Here is a 24,350-nt window from a genome sequence, read left to right as displayed (position 1 = left end):
ATTTGTTGATTTCAAAAACTGTGTACCCATTCTGTTGGATTTAGAATCTTAATTCTTTATACATATCTTTTGAATAATAATGAAGTGCTCTTTTTGTATTATTTTCACCACTTTTTATACAAAATTGTTTTGAAATTCGTTATATCGAGTACAAAATTAACTCATTAATTCGTTATATAAGGTAATCAATGGGAAAAATTTGCTACTTTTTATTTCGAAATTTCAAGTGGGCGAGATGCCACGCCCACGTACAAAATAAATATTAAAATTCATGTATCTCAGAAAGTGTAACAGCTAGAGTCTTTAAATTTTGTATGGACATATATGACATCCACATAAATATGTATATGGGGATAGTCTGGGTGGCCTAGCTTTAGTGGACGTGGCACCTCCCAAATAAAGAAAATCGTAAATTAGTATATCTGAGAAAAAAAAACACTCACTAGTTCTTAAATTTTGTCGGAACCACTTTAGTGTCAATGTGGGTATATATGAAAAAAGTGGGCGGACTTGCATTAGGGGGCCTGGTATGGCCTGGAGGTAGGGTTGACAGATTCCGATTCGCACAAAGCTGGACATTGGGCTTTAAAAAGCTGGACAAAACAAAAAAAGCTGGACATAAAAAATACTGAGAAAATGCTAATTTTGGTTTTGTGTAAATAGTTTCACAGTGATACACCAAAAAATGCAGGGGTTCTCATATACCAATTCCGTTTTGCTATAGTCCACAGAGTATGCATATATTTTTAGTTTTCCCCGATCACTTCGTTAACTTACTTTTTAGAGCAAAAGATGTGAAAAAGCTCCTTTTAAATTTTAAAAATCATAAATACGTAAGCTGTACGTAAAGAAATTGTATTTACGTACAGCTTTCGCGTACTTTCCTGTAAGAAATATACAGTAACTTTATGATAGAGAGTAATTTTTAATTTACTCTCAATCAAAAAAATATCCAAAAAAAATACGCGAAATCCAATTTTTTGTTTATAAACGAAGATTGGTAATGCCCTTTTGCTGAAATCTCATCGCTAACAAAACACTAAAAAAACAAATAATTATAACTTTGATTTATCCTATAAATAAATGGATATTTAAAGTTAAAAATATATCATTAAAAATATATTATTGTTTTAAAACTTCATGATACAACAATATTATTAAAATAAAAATTTTAATGACAAATAAACTCTTTTAAAAACTAATTTATGATAAATAAATTTAAAATAAATATAATTACAAATAATTTTTTAATATTCGTTAATATTCGTTCGTGTTATTAATTTATATATTTCTTTCAAAATATTTAAAATTTACCAAATTTTTTATTTCTTTGGTTTGTTTATATATTCATAAATCAAACATATGTTGTAAATATAAGTTGGATATTTTTTACTATATTTACATAATATTTTATTGTGCTGAATTTCATCGCGATATTTGTGTTTATAAGTTAATTTGGGACATTCAAGTAATTTTCTGAAGGGGACCTTTTATGGGAGCTAGGGTCAAATGGCGCCCGATCTTTATGAAATTTGGCAGGGTCATCAAAGCTTCTATAAAACTTAGTTGTGCCGTATTTTATAGATATATCTGTATATATAACATAATTATGAGCTCAGAAGCCCTTTTCGGGGGTTCTGTTCTATGGGGGCTAGGTGAAATAATGGACCGATTTTAACCATTTTAAATAGGCTTCGTCTATGGGTCAAATAAAACGTGCGTGCCAAATTTCATACAATTATCTTGAAAATTGCGACCTGTACCAGATGGACGGGCGGACGGACATAGCTTAATCGACTCAGAAAACGATTCTAAGCCGATTGGTATACTTTAAGGTGAATCTAGGATGAATATTTTTGTATGTTACAAACATCAGCACAAATCCAATATACCCTCCCCACTAAAGTGGTGTAGGGTTTAATTAGTGCAGAGTACTAGAAATATTTTATTAAGCTGGACAAATTAAATTTTAGCTTGAAACTGGACAAGCAAAAAAGCTGGACAATCCTGCCAAATCCAGCCAGGCTGGCAACCTTACCTGGAGGTGAATTAAATACAAAAATTCGGTTATTTTGGAAACTATTAGAACTATAATCTTCAAAATTTGCACAAATAACTTTAAAATTCTTGTGAACATCTTTAAAGAAAATGGGCGGACTTTAATTAGGGGGCTTGGAACCTTCTTCATGAATTAAATACAAAAAAATCGTATATCTAAGAAACTATTCACATCAATGTGAAGTTTTGTGTGGTAATTTAGCGGACTATGAAATTGGGGGAGTGGAACCTCCCATATGAAATAAACACAAAATTTCGTTAATCGGGAAACTGTAAGAGCTAGAATCTTCAATATACAAAAAATCGTACATCTGGAAAGATATTAGAGCTAGAATCGTAAAAATCATAAAGTAAGGTTTTTATTTATATTGTTTTTATGGTAGCAAAGCACACTGGGTATAACTAGTTAGATACATATCGTCACCCTATATTCAAAAAGTGCGAACTCAATTTTGGGCAAAATGAGTTTTTAACATGCTATCTCAAAGTTAATTTTTTTTTTTTTTTTTTTTTGAAAGAAATAAGTGCATTACAAATTTACAAATTTTACAACATTTTATTAAACTTTTATTTATTTAAAATTTATTTTGTATATTAACAAAATGAACATGCTGAACACAATACGTGTATATAAGGCCAGTTTTAGACTTTAAATAATGTTTTTCCAAAAAATGTAAAGTTATTTCACAAATCGTTTATAACACTATGGTTAGAATTTTGATTATAAAAAAGTCTTTAAATGTGCAAATAATGGAGTATTATTCAAAAAATATTGGTACTTTTTATATTCAAAAACTTTTCATTATTTAAAATATTTGTACTGAGAATAAGGAATTGTAAACGTGCAGATATGCCAAGAGTTTTCATACTTAAATGGTGTAAATTCATCTTATTGGACTTACTGGTTTGACATATATCCCTTAAAAGAACATTTCATGAAATTATAAAATAACGCATATTATTACAAGAAATTTTTGTTCTATTCTTTGAACAAAACATGCTAACTCAGAACAAATATTTGTCGACCAAAAAGTTCTATCTCCAATAAATCGCTATAATGTGCAAACTATTCAATTTTGTAGGAATTAGTAAGGATGTTAAAAACGTATTATGGAAGAAACATTGTCTTTTTGTGCAATATTTCATGAATTAAATAGTTGTTTTGCTCTCCTGAAAACTAGACTTTATTGATTTAGCACTTTTTGAATATATATTTTAATATTAAAAAAACATGAAAAAATCACCACATAAAAGTTCATACTTTAAAACGCAATATCTCCCGATTTTGACACAACATTTTAAAACGGAGTATTCCACTAGATTCTACGACCCAAAATTAAGTTTAGGTGTTTCGGAGTTTTTCTTTATATCTTTAATGGAATAGATCTAATGACTGCAGCCAATTGCAGTTATCTAATTATAACCCTTGCATAGGAAATTTTCTATATATGAAAATTGGCTGTAACCATTTGCGATCTTCAGAGATATTCAAAAAAATTACTGTGTCCTATAGAATTTAATATGTTTTTTTTAATTAAGTGTAAACACACGTTAGGCCTTAGCAAAAAAATTATTAGCCAAAAATTACTGCTTTTAAAAAACAATTACTTAAGCCAATCAGGTATCATAGCTTTATATAAAAAGTAAAATTTTCTGTTTATTTCTAGATTTAAATTCATTGATTATAAATTTAATTTTTTTTCTTTGTAAAAACCGCGAAATTTATATTTTATTTTAAATTTTAATTAGAGTATAAATTGTTTGTTAATGTGGTATTCATTTATTTGAAAATATTTGTACAATTTGATAAAAATGTCTAAGAGTGACTACCCTAATATTCATTAATGTGATTAAGGAGTGAGATCGAAAAATTCTTAACACACGTTTTTCATTACATTTTTCAACCAAAGTATTATTTGATTTTTGTTTTGATCAAGTTACCTTTGAAAAACATGTCAGTTATTATGTGTAATGTCAATTATATTATTTTTTTTGTTAATCTGATTAAAATGAGTGACCAGAAAAAAGTGCGTACTGAAATTTAAATGACGCTACTGATTTTTGTAATGATCGGGCTTCAATTGACCCTAGCCCCCATACAAACTCCCCTTCAGAAAATGACTTGAAAGTATATAAATTTCTTTGTAAGTTTGTTAATTTGTTTGTGCGTCAATCACGCATAAACGGATGACAGATTTTCTTAAAATTTGGAACACTGAAAGATATATGTATTTCTGGAATAGGCGAAAATTGGGCTAGAAGGGATAACAAAATTGGTGTGTAGTTTAGGTACTTTTTCGGAAATATGGAAATACTTGAAAAGTATTTTGCTGTAATCAGTCAAAATAAAATAAATTGGGGTAAAAAGGGAGTTTCGTATTTTTCATAAGGAACGCCCTGTGGTTGCCATTCGAATAAAAATTATTCGATTAATCAAGGAAAAATTTCTTTTTTACGAATAAAAAATTTCCGATTTATATAAATAATTAATATTCGAATAAAATTGTAATGTTGTTTTTCCAATATTTTATAATAATATTGAACATAGAATAACATACATTTTTGTAAAACGAATACCAAATCGAAAGACCTATTATTATTGAAACAAATCTTTTACCACTTTTTGTAATTTGTAAAAATTTAAATTTTGCAATGTTTAAAGTAGACTGCCTCCTGTTTTAGAAGTACGTAAAAAGTAATTTTCAGATGGAATCTTTATATGGGAGGTAGAATCGATTATTGACCTATCCTCATAATATTTTACAAAAGCATTTTAGTTCCTTATAATTTTTTACATAATTTCAATGACATCTGCACTTTAATAAGCCAGCTATCTGCTTTATAGTAATTTTCTGAGGGGAACCTTATATGGGTGCTATGTAAAATCGTAGACATATATTGCCCATTTTAAATACCAAACAAAAAATATATGTTGAAAATTTTCACAACATTTACATTTACACAACACGCGTTGACCGCTTTACGCTTTTCAAACTTTTCGCGCTCTACAAGCTGCAAGTTACACACACTACGCGTCATTGATCTTTTTTAATGTTTTTTTACTATTACTGTTTTAAAAATCAAAATTTTAAGTTTTTGTTTATTTTCTAAATTTTTTCTTTCAATGTTGATGAAATTTTTTTCATTTTGGTTTATTCTTATTGTACACAAAACAAAATATATCCCTGATCAGCTGCCGACGCGTCAAAAGTTGAAAGTTGCTGAACTTTTCGTGGCAGACGCGTTACAAACTACAGTGTGTAACTTATTAAGTGAAAACACACTGTTTCAACTTTTTTTTTGACAGAAGCCTATAACACGATGCCGCGTACAACGTGAGTTGTACTTCCACCTTAATATTTCGATGGTACAAACGGAATGACAAATAGAATACAGCCTTATTTTTTTTGATGGTGGGTATAAAACATGATAAGTAGCTGCCCTTCAGTACGAAAAGTGCCATTTTGCACCTTTCACTAGTTTTATTACGCCTTTTTAAAGTAACTAGTTACCTGTGGTAAATAAAGTGGTTGATATTTTGCCTAAACGTAAACGTTCACCATTGCACAGTGGGGCAGAAAAAAAATTTTTGGAAATAAATCTGGCATTTCTAAGCGGCTGATCCGATCGGGACAAAATTTGGCGTGAGCGTAGCCAAGGAGTATTCGAGTTTAGGTTTTGAAGATGAACCCCGCAGATGCCCCAGGGACGAAGCTGTGGCGGCTCAAAGTAGGGTACCTACGACATGTAAAATTTTTAAACTCGTGGCATTTTTTTGTTTTTCACTCAAATACAAATTTATTTTCTGAAAGCGCTCGACGAGATCTTGAAAAAACATGCTTGGACATACTACTTCTCTTTTATAATATCCGAGTTATATGCATTTAAAAATTTAGTGATACAAAATTTACCATACCTTGGTCCGCCTTTTTTTGAATACCGGGCGTAATTTTAGACCAAATGGACTTAGTTTTAGTTAGTTAGACAACAAAATTTCCAATAATACTCAAAAAATTTCAGATCAATATCGTTTACAGATCCAAAAATATACGTTTTTTAATTTATAAATTCAAAAAAAATTAGATTTTTGCCGTTTTTTTGCCCAAAATGTGTCTTAACTCTTTTATTAATAAAATAAAATTTTCTTTAAGAAAATAACACAATTTTATAGTTTTCTAAAAGGTATCTTTACGCAGAATGCTTTGGCGTAAAAAACTTGTCCTATTTTTTGAAAATGTTGCCACTGCGTCCTTCCGAATATGACCTATTTTTTATCAAAACTTCAACTTTGGGCGACATGTTCTAAAATCCCAAAGCTGGGATCAGAAAACTGAAAGCAGTTTTGGAAACCTTAATATGTTTATTTACTCCAAAAGTATTTTCCCAGCCCTGAAAGAAATGTGGACCCTATGGGCAAAAATGTAAAAAATCCCGTTTTTGGGATTTTCATTCCTATTTTTGGGAATTGCGAGATGCCCTTTGACCTTTTAAATTTTTTCTTTGCATTTTCTAATTTGAAAGGACAAATTTAACAAGCGTTGAAGATTTCATTGAGTTTTGTTCATAAATAAAGATTTTGTCATATATTACATATTTGTTAAATTTTAAAACTATTATTTATATCAAAATTTTAATAGGGTCGCAGATAGCTACAACAATTTAGTCCATATTTATCCCTTAATATCTTTTTTTAGTTAGATATGGAAATTCTCGACCCTTTGCAAAAAATTTCAAGCCAATATCTCAATTACATTCAAAAATATGTTCATTTAAACCTGTGTCCTTTAATTTCATATTTTTCATATTTTTTAGTATTAAATATGACAGAACATGTTTAAATCTTATATTTACCTATTTTCTATTTGTTTGCTTATCGTTATAATTGAAAGGTCCTATTATGCTTAAATTTTCAGAAATTTATAACTATTTTTTACCTAAATTTTTTCGACAGATCATTTCGTTCTGTATCGTTTATGATCATGTAGGTAAAAATATACAGGTAATAATAATTTCGATTCATTCACTAATAAGAAATATCAATGACTGAATTACAGGTTATAGTAATATAATCCTAAATCTTAATATGTAGACAGTTCGTCTCATCTGAATTTAAAGTTCAGATGGGATTAAACATCGACAAACCACTTCCAAGTTGCGGTAGTACAAATGACGGTAATACGGCGAGAAGGTTTTTTCGTGATTTTGAAATTACTTCAAAAATAACTGGAATCGACAAGGAGTTGCTTCGAAGAGTTAACACTATTTTAATGGCACTGAATAGTAAACATAAAATTAATGGAAATCGATTTGGGGAATATACATCTAAAGAATCGAGATTTTAAGCATGTTCAACTTTTCAGCTCAAGAAAATGCTCCAGGCAATCACAGAATGAAGATATTTTTAATAGTTTACTTCTATCTTCTGATCCTGTTCTTTCAAATATGCGAAAAAGATGGATTTGTTATGAAACTCTATCATCTCAAAACGAGGAAGATTTAAAGGACTTATATTACCTTCTGGATATGTATACCGATATGACAGATTATTTTATAGAAAATAAGTAGTGTTAGGAATTAACTATATAAGTAGGTTGTAAGAATTAATTGTATTATGTTTAAGATAAACAGTTCAAATAAAAAAAGCTATTATACTAACTGATGATATTGTATTAAATTGTGTTTTATATTTCGGTGGGCGGGAAAGGTGGTTTGTGTGGGGTGATTTAGATGTTGCTGTGCGTGGCTCATAATAAAATTATATTTTTTTTATTGTATATACAATGTTATAGTCTTTAATAAAATAATTAACTAAATAATTTTTAAAAATTGTCCAAATATTTTATTCAACACCAAATGTGTGTTCTGTCATACTTAATACTACAATATGAAACATATGAAATTAAAGGATACGGGTTTTAATGAACATATTTTTGAATTTAATTGAGATATTGGCTTGAAATTTTTTGTAAAATTTTTTGTAAGGGATAAATATGGACTAAATTGTTGTAGCTATCAGCAACCTTATTAAAATTTTGATATAAATAATAGTTTTAGAAATTTAACAAATATGTAATATATGACAAAATCTTTATTTATGAACAAAACTCAATGAAATCTTCATCGCTTGTTAAATTTGTCATTTCAAATAAGAAAATGCAAAAAAAAATTGAAAAGCTCAAAGGGCATCCCGCAATTCCCAAAAATAGGAATGAAAATCCCAAAAATTGGATTTTTTACATTTTTGCCCATAGGGTCCACATTTCTTTCATTGCTGGGAAAATACTTTTGGAGTAAATAGAAAACATATTGAGGTTTCCAAAACTGCTTTCAGTTTTCTGATCCCAGCAAAAATTCTTAACACACGTTTTTCATTACATTTTTCAACCAAAGTATTATTTGATTTTTTTGATCAAGTTACCTTTGAAAAACATGTCAGTTATTATGTGTAATGTCAATTATATTAATATTTGTTAATCTGATTAAAATGAGTGACCAGAAAAAAGTGCGTACTGAAATTATTAAATATTTTCAACTAAACCCAACTTGGTCTTACAAAAAGTTGGCTAAGCATACAAAGGTCTGCCGTCAAACTGTTTCCAATGTTATTAAGCAGTACTGGGAGAACTTGTCAGTTGATAGAAAACCTGGTTCAGGTAGAAGGAATGGTCCACATGATGTTTCTAAAGCCAAAAAAAATAGAACGCATTTTCATAAGAGCTCCCAACACATCCGGTAGGAAAGCAGCTCGGTTAGCTTAGTGCTCGGACTATTTGGTACGAAAAGTTAAAGCTAATGCAGGTTTAAAAACATACAAGGCTCAAAAAGTTCCTGACAGGAACGCTGCTAAAAATTTAGAGGCCAAAAACAGAGCACGGAAATTGAATTAAAGTTTTATAAAAAAATATTCTTGCTGCATAATGGATGACGAAACGTATGTTCTGGCAGATTTTTCGCAACTTCCAGGTCAAAAGTTTTATGTTGCTGATGCTCGAGGGAATGTTGAAGAAAAGTTTAGGACCCAAAAGCAGACAAAATTTCCCAGAAAGTTCTTGGTATGGCAAGCAATATGCAGTTGCGGCAAAAGAAGCCAATCATTTGTTACAACGGGCTCTATAAATACCGAAATTTACATCAAGGAATGTTTACAAAAAAGGCTGCTTCCATTCATAAGACTTCATAATGTGTCCACTTATTTTTGGCCTGACTTGGCATCCTGTCACTATGGTAAACAAGCCCTTGAGTGGTACAAGAACAATAATGTGGTATTTGTACCAAGAGAGGCAAATCCTCCAAACTGCCCGGAGCTAAGGCCTGTGGAGAGATATTGGGCTCTTGTAAAAAGAGAATTGAAGAGTACAAAAAAGGTGTCCAAAAGTGTGGTAGATTTTAAACGGAGATGGACCACAAGTTCGAGCAAAGTGACAGAAAGCACTATAAAAACGTTAATGGAAGGGTTTCCGAAAAGGGTTCAAAATTTCATCACTAGTGATTAAAACTATAAAAATATTTTTTTTTGTAAATTGTAATAATAATTTGAATCAAATAAAAAAAAATAAAGCTGTAAGTTTAGTGGTTTCTTTTTTATACACATATATGTATGTTAAGAATTTTTCGATCTCACTCCTTATATAAAGCATGTTTTTTAAAAATTGCAGAAGAGCATACTCTAAAACGATAATGTAGAGCATTTGAGACAAATCGGATAAGACTAACCCGTTTCAAACACTATCTAATCGTTGAAAATGTGTTTAAATAGGAAAATGGGTTTTATTAACTTTTTGTAGAGATTGTGCTACAAATATTTAAATTTTGCATATTCTTTAAATTATTATTCTTATTTAACTTATTATTCTTTTAAATTATTAAACGAATCCAAGAACTAAGCAATACGTAAGCAGCACACGCAAAACTGTTTTTACTGTTCAGTCGTCGAATTCAGTTCGGTTGAGTTGAAATAACTAAAGATGGCCGCTGCTTGTGTGTGTGCCTGCTGAAGAAAAACAAAACCATATACCTGTTTTAAAGAGGTCTGCCTATTAACCATATATTAACCCCAGGGAAAATCTATGGAAAACAGTAGTTCCAAGATATGGACTCAAAAGTTGTCCTTTCAGGCCGAATTGGAAAGACGATTTTTATGATGCGGAATTTAGGGAATAGCAAAATTTTTCAAATTATTTTTTTTATCCAATTATTGTTTCAATGCATCTCCAATGTCATGCAGCAATACAAAGTAAAATATCCAGAACTATATTCTGAGTTTCTGACAAGTTCTGACCAATTTTGTTAAGATAATACCAAAGTTAGCATTGTTTTGTCAGTAACAGAAAACCAAATACTGTAATCTTATTTTATTTTTTTAAACTAAATTAATTATATTCATGAAATGTTACTAATTTGGGTATATAAGGATATATACAAATAAAATTCTGAAAAAACAGAATTTTTCAATAAATATTTTGAGTTTTGAGTCCTCTTGTGAAAATTTAGAAAAAAGTTTCCATTGTTTTGTCACACACTGTATATGTATATATATGCACATATTTATTCATATTGTCATGAAATATTTGATAAGTGCTAACTTAATTTTTGGCCATTATAAGTTTTTGACGTCTGATATAAATTGGTAACTTTTGTGATTTTTGTATCTGTTTTTATACTTATCATATTAAAAAAAGAACTTTATGTGTGGGGTTTTGAATTTCAATCAAATGCCAATTAATAATCAGATTAGTTAATCTAAAAATAAATTGATTCTGGTGTTAATCCCCTTTGATGTTTTTGAGTATACGATTAAACTCGCAGTGTTGCATGTAAAAATGGGATTACATATTTTTCGCTTTTATAAACCAATTTTTTTCTTACATATGAAAATGCAATTAAAAATGATAACAGAAATGTATAAAAGTCACTAAATATAACAAATTAAACAAAACAAACCCAGTAAAAAATATTTGATGTCATACTTTACAAACGACATCTTAATCACATCTATCTATTTTTCGCTTTTATAAACCAAATATTTCCTTACAAATGAAAACCCAGTTAAAAGTGAGGAAACAGATGTAGAAAAGTCAGTAGAAATAACATATTCGAAGTACATCAAACTATTGTGAAAAACCAATGAAATTAACAAATGTTATTGAACGAATTCGGTTTATTTTTGACATTCAAATATCGGATTATTATTGCATCTATGAATAAGATAAGATGTAGTTCATAGTTGTCAAAAATTAACAACATCCTTCCAATGACACGCTAATGTAAATTTTTTACCAAAATTGGAAGTACTTCAAGTATGTTATTTGTGGTGAAAATTCTACTTCTTTTTCTTTATTTTTTTGCTGGGAAAGATTAAACTAAACTGTTTAAGAAGAAATAATTTCATAACTGTTATTCTGATCACAATTAAATTACTTTGGTCTATTTTTAACACAATCGATAAAAAGAACTTTTTTTGTGAAAACTAAAAATAAGCGAAGTAGAAGTATGCATATTTTTCACAAACACTTACCACTATTTGCATAATATGTTAATTTGCATATAAGACTATACACAAATTAACTTTGAAGTTAAAGATTTGGGGCCTCGGTGATATATGCGAATATATGAAGTCGAAAAAACGTTATATTCATGATCGGAATCGCAAAGAGTATATTTTTAATTTTTTCCTTGTTCAGGTCTACAAGTAGCCAACATTTCGACATTTAAGAAAACAATATACCTAAGATTTTAATAAACAACGTTATATAACATATGAACTCCCTAGGAATGATAGGTAAGTCGAAAAAGTGAAAAGCTTCCTGAAAATGTTTAATTTTATTTGTTTTTTCTTTACTTCAAGATTAGGGTGTCCCGTGGATCACTTTTTAGGAGGAATACCTCTAAAACTATGTGTTTCAATGAACTGAAAGGTCCCCAGTTCCCTACCTGCGATAGAAAATCTTGATCTCAGTACAATAGATTCAAACATTCCGCATTCGAAAATTCCGCAATTTTAAGCTTGTCGCGGGAAAAATAATTAAAATTGTTGTTAGTGTATTTCTTGTCCGCAAAACTGAGGTCAGGATTTTTAATCGCTGGTAGGAAACTGAGGACCATTCAAAATATATTTAATTTTTCTCGTGTTCAGTACATTAATACGCGTCGATCACCCTGAATGATGTTAATGAAGTATGTAAAGAAGAAAAACTTTTTTCTTTTACGACTTACCTATCATTTCTAGAAAGTTCATATGTTCTTGGAAGTTGTTTATTGAAATCTTAGGTAAATTTTTGTAGTTGATTGTTTTAAATGTTTAATGGTTTGCTACTTATAGACCTAAACAAGGAAAAAAATTAAAAGAAAATTTGCGAATCTGTTCATGATGACTTTATATGTTCAAAATTTTGGTTCTTTGTGATAAGAGCAACAACATTCTCTCAGTGAGTAAATCAAAATTACTAACGGTTTGCAAGATATTAGCCTGAGAAAATGGTCAAATCTGAAACACATGGGTCTTTTTATTTTTGGTCTTTTATCATATTGTGGTGTCCGTATATGGTTATTTTTTCGTGTTGCACTGTGTAATTTATAATGCAAATGCGAATATTGTTGCAAAAAAGGTTATCACGCCAACATCAGGTAAATTTTGCTTTTAAGCTCAGGAAAATCACGCGAATTGAGTTAAAATTCTATTGTTCTATAATTCTATTATGTTCTGAAACATTAAATTATAATGAGATTAAGCATATAAGTACTTTAATAACATTTGAGTTAAAACTACTGAAATTTTAATTTCGCGAAAATTAATGTTAATTTTGAAATCCTATATAAACTTAAACTTGAAATCCTCTGGAAAACTTAACTTCCAATAGTATGGATAACTCGAAGGCATTCGACACAGTAAACCACAACACTTTATGCCTCAAACTCAAGTACTTTTTTAACTACTCTCCAACATCTATAAAACTTTTATCCTCTTATCTAACAGACCGGACTCAATCAGTTTTCCTAAACAACGCATATTCCAAACCACTGAAACTGAATCGTGGCGTACCACAAGGATCAATTCTTGGACCTCTTCTTTTCTCATTATACGCAAATGATCTGCCCCTACAATTCTCATACTGCAAAGTCCACATGTATGCAGATGATATACAGATGTACATAAGTAGTACCCTCAGCTCAATTCAAGAAAGCGTCGAGAAAATTAATAAGGATCTGAATAGTATACACTCCTGGGCGACAGAAAATGGGCTCTGTTTAAATCCACAAAAATCAAAATGTTTGCTAATCTATAATAGAACAATAAGGCCAATAACCGGAATTGACATTAAGATAAACAGCGAAAAAATCGCTATTCTACAATCCAAAAATCTTGGACTTGTGTTTAATAGCAATCTCTCATGGACCAACCACATCCAAGCACTTGTGGCCCAAACGTATTTGAAAATTAGATCACTATGGTTAACTCAATTTTATACGACCTTGCGAATAAGAATCCTAATAGCTAAGACATACCTAATCCCAGGTCTTACATATGGTTGTGAACTATTTGCAAGCTGTGATTCAGCAAGCAAAGTAAAACTTAACGTTCTATTTAACAACATCGTCAGATATGTATTTGGCTTAAGGCAACGTGACCATGTTTCTACATTCTCAGAACTACTCCTTGGTGTATCTTTTCATCAGAAGCTAATATCTGAATGGCAGTTCCTTGTAAACGCCACACGTCTGTGGAACTTACTCCCACACACACAACAAACTAACTGCAACGCAAAGCATTTTAGGAAATGTCTGTATTCTTTTTTTAATAACTTATCTATTCAGTGTATCCCCTTTAATAACTAAGCTATTAATCGTTTTATTTATATGAACTTAAAATTTATAAATTAATTCTAAGTTTTACATAACACCCCAAACTCCGAATATATTCCTGTTCTATAATTATAAGACTTGTCTTGTTGCACAGGAAATAATAAATAAATAAATAAATAAATAAATAAATAAATAAATAAATAAATAAATAAATAAATTAATTAATAAATAAATAAATAAATAAATAAATAAATAAATAAATAAATAAGTAAATAAATAAATAAATAATTATTTGTTTTATAATAAAGGATGAAGATGAACTTGACCCTGAGGACGTGGAATTGGACGACCCATATAATCTTGAGACTCGAAGTAAATGTAAGCATTTATTTTGAATCAATTAATGCACTTTCAAGTTCATTTGTATCTCATCATCGAAGGACAACAAAAAGAAGAAGAAATATCAATATTTTAAATACATATGTATATGAATATATTTTTTTTATATTTAGTTTGGGTTTTATTTTTAGCTTTCAATTTGTTATTTGTGTGAAACCTTTTTTATTTGCAGAGCTCAGAAGATTTGGACACAGATACGGAATTTGAGCCAGTCGAAGATATGACTTTGGAAACACGTAGCCGATGTAATAACACTTTTTAATATTTCTTTGGTTATTTAGTTGTCCAACTTATTTTTTGACTTAAAATTGGTTTCTTCCTCTTTTAGTTGTCTATTATAATGAATCATATCCATATAAAATTTATTAATGTAAACAACTAAATAACAAATCACATAAACATGTTCATGATAAAAAACTGAATTACCTTTTATTTTAAAATATTTACTTTTCTTTATCCTTATCTAAATATATAGCAAGTGCTCATACTGGAGATCAAACTGTTGACGAATATCCAGATATTAGTGGAATATGCACAGCTAGAGTAAGATTTAATATGCTTATTTGCATTCTGAATAATTGCCTAGTAAATAATTCTTTTGGTAAATAGGAAGCTATGCGAAAAATGACTGAAGAAGATAAACAGAAAATAGCTCAACAAGTTGAACTATTCCGACGAGAGAAGCTTACATTTGATTCTGAAGTAGCAAAGTGGGATGATACTGGAAATGACATTATTTTTTTGGCCAAACACATGTGCATGATAATGATGGAAATGACAGATTTTACACGGTAAGATAATACATTTTTTTATTTGATAGTAGAAGTGTTGCCATTTCGGTGCTTTTCAGGTACTTTTCGTGACAAAAAATTAAACGGATATTCTCAATTTTACTTTTTACTCCATCATGAATTATTCGCCCTATTATCATTTTCGACATTAATTTTAATTAGCTTTCCGTAGAAATTAAGTTGTGTCAACTCAATCTTCAATCTTGTTTTTACTCTTGATTAAAAATTTCGCTACTCTCTCTAAATAGTAAAATAGCAGTGTTAGAAAAACTATGTTTGCTATATATTATTGCTTTAACTACTGCTCCAAACAATTGTCTGAAGTTGTAGTAGTAGCATTTGTTTTGTTGTATAATCATCATACGTTTTTAAAACTACCCCACAGAAAAGTAAGCCAGGATGTGCGTAAGTTTGAAAGCACTTTCGAATACAAAATAAGCAACACGATATCAATGTAGTAAGCTAAACATAATGAATCATAATAATTTAACCACAAGTAATAAAAAATACATATTTTATAATATTTTATTGAAATAAATTATTTTCTTTTTCCTTTTCATTTATTTTTTTGTGTACAATAAACAAACAACCGATTCCGTAAGGAATGTGCGGCCAACGTCACTCTTTGCTTAAGCAAATAAATTTGACGAAACTCTCTTAATTACATTATAGTTTGTCACATAAGTTTTATATGTATTTGCACAGTTGCTTAAGCTGACTTAAACCAGTGTATGCATATTATAGTTAGGCCTTTAGTATCAATTGTTTATTGCCAAAAAATCGTTTACATAAGTGTTGAAATTTAACACATTGCACTCCATGACATTTGACCTAACATAGGATATTACTCGTACATCCGATTCTGAATATGACATAAAACAATAATTTCCTTTAAACTGTAAATATTTATGAAAATTGAATGTTTTATTTCAAAACATACCGTTTTTTATTAGGCATTCATAAGTATTTTAATAATGTAAATCAAGATACAAATAAGTTCAACTTTCCGTTTCCATTTCAAAATGAGCTGCATTGGTTATTTGCAAAACATAAAAACATAAAGAAGTTTTAAAACTTGCTTTCTTTAATTCTGAGAATTTCAATACTCTTTATCTCTGTTAGCTGTTTTCTAGAACTTTTAGTTGATGTATTTTCGAATATATTAATGCCAAAAAAATGTTGCCTCCATTCCTTAATATCTTGTTATTTTTTCTCGAAAAGATTTATTGAAAGTTCTCATACAAAAATTATTTTGAGAGACAGATAACCTACCGGTTAAACGATAATCGGATATTGAGACTGTGGCCCTGAAAGTATCAAATAAAACTCGAGAATATCACGTTACTTTTGAACATCATATAATATCAAAAAAAGTACCATGGTACCAATTTTTCGATCTCTGCACACAACATTGGTTACAATTCTGAGTACTCTGAAAATTTTCAGTGGTAGTTCCAATGAACTAGTGTATAACTATGTATTGCTGAAGAACTTTTTAGAAATACTTTAAAAACACAACACTGTTTCTCAAAACTAGATGTAGAAGTAAAGGCGATATCATTATTTTCTAAATTTCTTTTCAAAAATTCTGAAATGTTTCTGCATGAACCTTTCTAAGAAGTATGTAAATCAGAACAACTTGTTACAATGTTTCTGAAGTATTGTTAGAAAAATCATCCGATAAATATTCATTATTACAGAATATAAATTTAATATAAAAAATATTGAATTTTGTGAAAGATATGCAGTAATTTTATTGTTTAATAATAAGTTTTTCTTAATCGGTTAATTGATATAAATTATTCGGTTTATTCGTTATTTGAAATTGGCAATTTTCATTTATTCAAGCGATTAATCGTCAAAAACTGATCGATTAACCGATCGACGATTAATCGTTTGAATACCCTTACTTGTACACAGAAAAAATTTCAGCATAAATATTAAGAACTGCTTTCATTGACAAAAGTGTCTAATTTAAATATTTAAAATTTGAATTATATAATGAATTCCAGGAAAGAACACAGAAAAACTGACAATTTTTGACCTCATGTCTTCCAATTTCCTTCTAATTATCAATATATGTTCTTTAAGTAGAAAAGGTATTTGAACCTTTATATCTTTATATCTTTAAGAGTTTATATCGGATTTTTTTATTTAGAGCCCAATCTATTACTATGGTTGAGCTCTTTCATTTAAATATATTTTATTAAAAAGTTTATAATAGTACATTTTTTAAAGAAATGCTTTATTTGAATGCATTTTTGAAATCGTTCTCCCTGCTTAAAATTTTTTAAAAGTCGATTATTTGAAGCTTTTTATGCAAAATATAAAAATATTTTGTTGTGACGTTCATTACATCTATTTTTGCCGATTTTATTAAATGTTTTATATTGAAATTTTTTAAATATTATTGATATTTTATGCATTTAACAGAATTTAAAACCGCTTAAATACATTACTGATCAGATTTGGGATGCAAATATTTAAATTCGAGTACCACTAATGTACACATTCACAAAAATATATTTCTTAAGATAAATCCATCGGTCAATTCTTATTGGATTTCTCATGGAATTCATGATATATTTCTTTTCGTTAAAAATGTTTGAAATTTTCTTTGGAAATATTTTTAATTTTTTATGATTTTTCGATTAAAATCGATGAAATGTTCGCGAATATATAAAAATTTTGTTTTTTTATTTTTTAGTGGTCGCGGTCCATTAAAAACTACTATGGATGTTATTAACGCAGCAAAAAAAATTTCTGAGGCTGGTACTAAACTAGATAAATTGACTCGAGAAATTGCAGAACAGTGTCCTGAAAGCTCTACTAAAAAGGATTTATTGGCCTATTTGCAGCGCATTGCATTGTATTGCCATCAAATTCAAATTACTTCCAAAGTTAAAGCTGATGTTCAAAATATAAGTGGAGAATTAATCGTTTCTGGCGTATGTCTATAGAAGATATTCGTGTCTGTTTTGTAAACCGAATATGAGTAAAATACTTGTTAAAAATTAATTCACAATTATTTATTTATTTTTTATTTAAAAATACAAGAAATGTTTATAGTTCACTCAAATCTCGTTTTATGCAATTAATTCGTTTAATTCAAATTTGCACGAAACGATACACTAGCTCCATAATTATTCCCTCAAAAGTCAAACAAAATCGAATAAAAAAATCAACAAAAATGTTATTCTTTACTGAAACCATTAAAAAATAAAGGTAATAAAAAACTTTTTTTGCAAAGAAAATTTTTAGAATTTTGAAACCACACTAATTCAAATTCGCATAAAATAAATACACCTAAAGCGAGGTTTGAGTGTATATTACTTAATAAGATGGCACATTAAAAACTAAATTTACTGAAATTGGCTTTAAAAATGTGTCTCTTTCAAAATAGTATGATTTACAGAACAGGCTCGATTAATTATTATTATTTTTAGTTGAAGTATTATCAATTTTTAATTGATTTGTATTTGTGTTTTTTATTTAGTTGGACAGTGCCACATCTTTAATTCAGGCAGCAAAGAATTTAATGAACGCAGTCGTTCTAACAGTTAAATATTCATACGTTGCTTCTACCAAATATACCCGTCAAGGAACCGTTACGGTAAGTTTAATATTTTTTTATAATTATCTTTAATATAGCTATTACATTTATAGAAAAAAATATATTAAGTTAATGTGGTATATTCGGCTGAGCCGAATCTTAATTACCCTCCACCAGCTACTTTTATATTAACACTTTTCTAATTGTTAAAAATATTTGTAGAAATAAGTTTTCTCATGTCTTAAATAGAAAAATCCCAAGATTTAAATCTATTACAATTCCAAGATTTATTTAACATTACAAAACCCATTTTCTTTATATTTTATAGCGCTTAGTGATATTTATGAATTTGCATGTATGAAAGATTTAAGGATTTTCAAAATTTTCTAATTTTGTTCTACACAAATTGATAATGCAACTAGTTTTATACGGTTAAAGCTTTTTTATGGGCTGTACCCAGTATGGGAGATATAATTATAGACCGATCGTAAAAAATTCTTTAAGCACCAATGTTGAACCGATCGTAAAAAATATTGAAATAGAATTTTTGTACACAAAACTAATATTTGTGCAAAATTTTGTATCAATAGCTTTATTTGGTGTGGGAGCTGTATATAAAGAAAAATATTCAAAATTCTGTATCTATATCATTATTATTTATATTCATCGTGAATCTAAGAGATTTTCTGGAGGGGACGTAGTATGAGAGCTATGACCAAAAAATAGTAAAAAATAGTATTTATGCCAAATATTTTATGGTTATCACTATTTGGTAATAAGTTATGTGCCTTTAAGTGTTTTTCTGAAAGGGACCTTGTATGGGAGTTATGATCAATTATGGACCGAAAGGAAAAACATTTCACAGCATCATTTCTCTGTATATGAGCAACACTTGTGACAAACTTTATATAAATAATTTAGTAATGAATTATACGCGTTTAAGTGTAATATATTTTCAGATTTTGGTAATGAGTATTGTAGGATATGTAGTTATTTCATATTACTTGGTAATGAGTTTTCATTATCAATAAAATAAATTAATTTTTTTGAATGGAATTTGTAGTCTATTGTCTATAGCGAATGTCTAATAAGGAATTTGTTAGTGTTTCTAACAGTAGTCGATTTTGGAAGTTTTTTCAAGAAATTTTGATATTTACATTTGTGTGGAAACCATTCCAGATAGAATGATAAAACTATTTTTTGATGGGGCATTGAGTAAATAAATAGAATAGCAAACCAGAAAAATAACTGTAAAACCAGTTTTAAATCCGAAAAGTCGGGTAAGCAGATTGGTAACTAGTTATTTTTTGGTATTCGTCGAAAAAAATAAGTAGTTAATCACCCAAAAAGTAACTACTTACACTCTGTTATTTCATATTACTTGGTAATGAGTTTTCGTTATCAATAAAATAAATTAATTTTTTTGAATGGAATTTGTAGTCTATTGTCTATAGCGAATGTCTAATAAGGAATTTGTTAGTGTTTCTAACAGTAGTCGATTTTGGAAGTTTTTTCAAGAAATTTTGATATTTACATTTGTGTGGAAACCATTTCAGATAGAATGATAAAACTATTTTTTGATGGGGCATTGAGTAAATAAATAGAATAGCAAACCAGAAAAATAACTGTAAACCCAGTTTTAAATCCGAAAAGTCGGGTAAGCAGATTGGTAACTAGTTATTTTTTGGTATTCGTCGAAAAAAAATAAGTAGTTAATCACCCAAAAAGTAACTACTTACACTTTGGTATAACCAAATATGAACCGATCGGAAAAAACTTTCACAGTAATATTTCTAGGCATTTGAGGAATACTTGTATCAAATTTTATATGGATATCTTAAGTAAAGAAAAAGCGTGTATAAGTAATTTTCGGGAGGGGACCTTGTATAGGAGCTATGACCAATTATGAACCGATCGGAAAAAAATTCATTGTAATATTTCTGTATGTGAGAGTTATATTTGTACCAAATTTTATATGGATATCTTAATTTAGTAATTAATTATGTGCGTTTAAGTGATTTTCGGGAGGGGACCTTGTATGGGAGCTATGGTCAATTATGGACCGATTCAAATTTTTTCAGTGAATGAGTTCTATTGATATAGAATTTAAATTTGTAAAATTTTGTGAAGATATCGACATTGTGACGAAGTTATTAACAAAAAACCAATTTTCACGGAATATTTACTTTTGTATGGGTGGTATACGAATGTAGAACGATTTTGGCAATTTTCAGCACGGATAAGGTTCTCGTGCAAAAACGAATATCTGGCACAGTTTTTGAGCAAATTACATCAAAAAGTTATGATTTTTTTCGGGGGTGTTTTAAATTTTGATTCATAACTTTCTCCGGTGTGAACCGATTTTGCTCATTTTCAATACCAAACTGCTTAGGATAATAGTGAATATTTTCGGTGTTTTTTTTTTATTTATGGCACAAAAGATCAAATCAGGCGATCTGATTTTTTTTATTTATTTATTTGCCTATGGAAAACTTCCTTACAGGCAGTTTCAAAAAATTATATAAAAATGGTTTACAAAGTTATGAAGATACTACATTTTCAATGTCACGATCCAGTGAAGGCCACCAGCAGTAGGCTCTGGCTAACGTTTTCATTTCTTGTTATTCCTAAATGTGCGGCGTGTATTTGCGATAAGACCCGCTGCCCAAGATCTTTGGGAATGTAGACAAGAATTTCTCTTAAAAGTCACCCTTGCTGTAATCCGAACTCTATTTGTTCAATATTGAATCTATGTTTAAGATCACATTCACGACCTACCTAAAAACTCTCACGCAGTATACTGGTTTCCACGTCTGCTTCTGTGGCCTCAGTCACTGTAACTGGTAGAGCTGTAATCATATTAATTTCCATTGCGTTTATGTCCTCCTGGGCAATTTTATTTTCGTCGATGTACGAACTGTCTGTACTGACGTGGCAGCATCAGCGTTACTATTATCTTTCGACGCTTTACCACGAATTTCGAACTCAAACGATTGTAAGAAAATAGCAATAGAATAGAAATAGAAAAATGCAGCATGCCCGTCGATCCCCGGGCACTATATACAACTTTAAAGTATGGGAAGTACTACCGGATGAATCTCGAACCCAACTATAACCCAAACAATCCACTTGCTTATTACAATAGCTATATAATTTAGTATTTGTATTGTATATTTTAATTTTGCCCAATATTTTCTCTACATTTGCCACACCAACAAACGTTACAGCCGCACCTGTATCAATTTTAAATTTGAACCATTATTGACTAATAACAAATGAAACATTTTGGAACCAATATTGTTAATTAATTCCACATTGCCGTACGAATTATCTACTTCCTGATTCTCACTAACCTCATCTGTAGTTAAAACGTGCAAGTTTTTCTTCTCTCTTATACACACACGTTTTAAATGCCTCTTAATACCGCAAAAACTACAAATTGTCTCTTTGTGTCTACATTGGTATGCAATGTGACCAGTGCTGCCACATCTATAACAGTTTCCTTGACTGCCGGTCCACACTAGGAAACTTTTTTTTTTGGGAAACTTTTGATTTTGCGTGAGAAAGAGAAAGAATATCATTTATCTCTCTCGCGGTACGGAGTTTCTCGTACTCGGAAACTTGTTTTGTTTTGTTATTCTTCTCATTCCTACAACAAATCAATGCAATTAATACGTAGTTTCTGAAACAAAAGTTTCTATGTGTGGACATTAAGGAAACTTCAAAAGAGAATTAAGAAAAAGTTTCTCAACAAAAGTTTCCTAGTGTGGACCAGGTCTGACTTTTCTCTTCTCTTGCATTTTGTTCGTTTTCTTTTTAAAGTTCCTAACTACATTCAATGCGCTGTATGTGTTCTGTTTAGTTCTACTCCACCTTTTTCCGCCATTTCTACTGCCTCTGCCAGATTTAGCGCGCTTTCTAATGTCAAATCTGCTTTCTCCAGCAGCCTGCTCTGAATCAATTGAGTTTTAATTCCAAACACAAACTGGTTTCGCAATGTTTTTTCCATATATATACCAAAAATACAAGTCGCTGCCATTCGTTTTAGCACTACCACTACTGAATATGATTCATATTCTTCTTGTTTACGCAAATAGAAGCGATAAATTGAATGAAAATGTTGCTCCAATACTGTTGAAATCTGTTCATAAGACATTTCCTCCAGCAATTTGGGTAACACTTTGTGTTATATATACGGTGACCATATTTTTTCAGCAAAATACAGAACAGTAGAAAATCAGAATTTCAATTTAAACATTGATACAAAGAATAAATAAGAAGTGAAACGCTGTCAAAAAATACCTAAGTCTACTGTCAGTCGGTACCTAACTCTAAGAATGTATTAGTAGAATTCTCAAGCCAACATAGTTGCAAAAAATCGGATTTAAAAATTAAAAAAAAAAAAATTATTTCATTTGAATTTATATTTTAGAAGATTTCTTTAAATATTTTGCAACATAATTTATCTATAAACATTATATATGAACGTATCTCTGCTTTTTAATCTGCAATATTGAAATAATAATTAAGTTAGTTGAAATATTTTTTTCTTGTAGCATACGAAAATTTACAACATTGTTCTTTTTTCGTTTTAATTTCAACAACAAAAATTAAATGTCAAAAAAAAAAAATATTTTTTTCGTTTGTAAAAAATTAAATCTTTTCGGGCTATTAAATATATTTAAAGTGTGCAAAAAAATAATAAAATATAACGTTAAGTGATAAAAAATATTTTCAAGTTCTATAAGCCACGAATTTTCGCGACAAAGTTTTGAAGTTTGGAGAGAGAGTAAGTTTCTTACATATGTGTTGGAGTTACACAGAACTCGTATGTGAGAAGAGCGTAACGTTTTTGTTGTAAAAAAATGACAGCGTTTCACTTCTTAGTGTTCAGTGCATTGATAGTTCACAGAAAAAAGTTTCAGCATAAATATTATGAACAGCTTTTACCGACAGAAGATAATAATATTTGAGAATAAGTTTTTAAAACAATCTAGAAGCCTTTACATAAAATATTTGAAATTTATTTTTATTTTGCTATTTGTTAAATAATGTTTTTTTGGAAATTTCGTTATGATTTTTAGATTAAAATCGATGAAATTTGCGTGAAATTTGGTAGCCCTTTTAAAGAATGGATGTTAACTATGTTTGCTGATGTTTTACTGTTTTAGATTTTTTATACAAAATTCTCTAATAATAATAATAATTATACAAAATTCGCTAATATTGGATTACTATTCTGTTACTATGTACAGAATAGTAAATAATACTTTTATGCAATTATTTCATGAATATCGTTGAAAAAAGTAAAAAATTCAAAAAATTACAGTCAGGTATTATATTATTATCGTATTTTTACAAAATTATTTTAGTTATGTATTAAGTTTTTCTGTGTTAGAAAAATAAAAATTTATTGATACCTCAATAAACCAAAGAACGATATGATAGCGGAAACGCTATTGTCCTATAATATGATTACGTTATTATATTTTATTACTGAAAACGCAGAATACACACGTTCGTAAAGCATTGAAACGAAATGGAATTGCTTCTTCTTTTTCTTACGATTCGGATTTTGTTAGAATACTTTTTTCGATCGTTACGAAAACGTAATCGAAATGCAGAATAGGGGTGATTTATTCCAAAAATAATAAACATTTTAAATATTTGCTTGTTAAATTTTAGTTTTTATTAAAAATATATTTAATAAAATAAATGATTATAAAAATAACAATATTTCTCATACTCAT

General features: G+C 29.1%; 1 protein-coding gene across 2 annotated transcripts in view; it reads left to right on the top strand.

Annotated features, from left to right (window-relative positions):
- The window catches only part of LOC111687166 (catenin alpha), a 119,472-nt gene that overhangs the window by 73,835 nt on the left and 21,287 nt on the right, over window positions 1-24,350 (top strand). The window contains exons 7-11 of one of the 2 annotated variants that reach the window (XM_046948058.1): window positions 14,166-14,235; window positions 14,732-14,799; window positions 14,866-15,047; window positions 17,755-17,995; window positions 18,544-18,660. In XM_046948058.1, coding sequence (XP_046804014.1) covers window positions 14,166-14,235; window positions 14,732-14,799; window positions 14,866-15,047; window positions 17,755-17,995; window positions 18,544-18,660 — 678 coding nt within the window. Of the gene's footprint in view, window positions 1-14,165; window positions 14,236-14,428; window positions 14,502-14,731; window positions 14,800-14,865; window positions 15,048-17,754; window positions 17,996-18,543; window positions 18,661-24,350 lie in introns of both variants that reach the window. The other variant, XM_046948057.1, reaches the window with a different exon arrangement.

Source organism: Lucilia cuprina, chromosome 4 (genome assembly GCF_022045245.1).
Source record: "Lucilia cuprina isolate Lc7/37 chromosome 4, ASM2204524v1, whole genome shotgun sequence".
Classification (NCBI taxonomy): domain Eukaryota; kingdom Metazoa; phylum Arthropoda; class Insecta; order Diptera; family Calliphoridae; genus Lucilia; species Lucilia cuprina.
The sequence above is the reverse complement of the archived record's forward strand: the minus strand, read 5'-3'. Positions and strand labels throughout refer to the sequence as shown.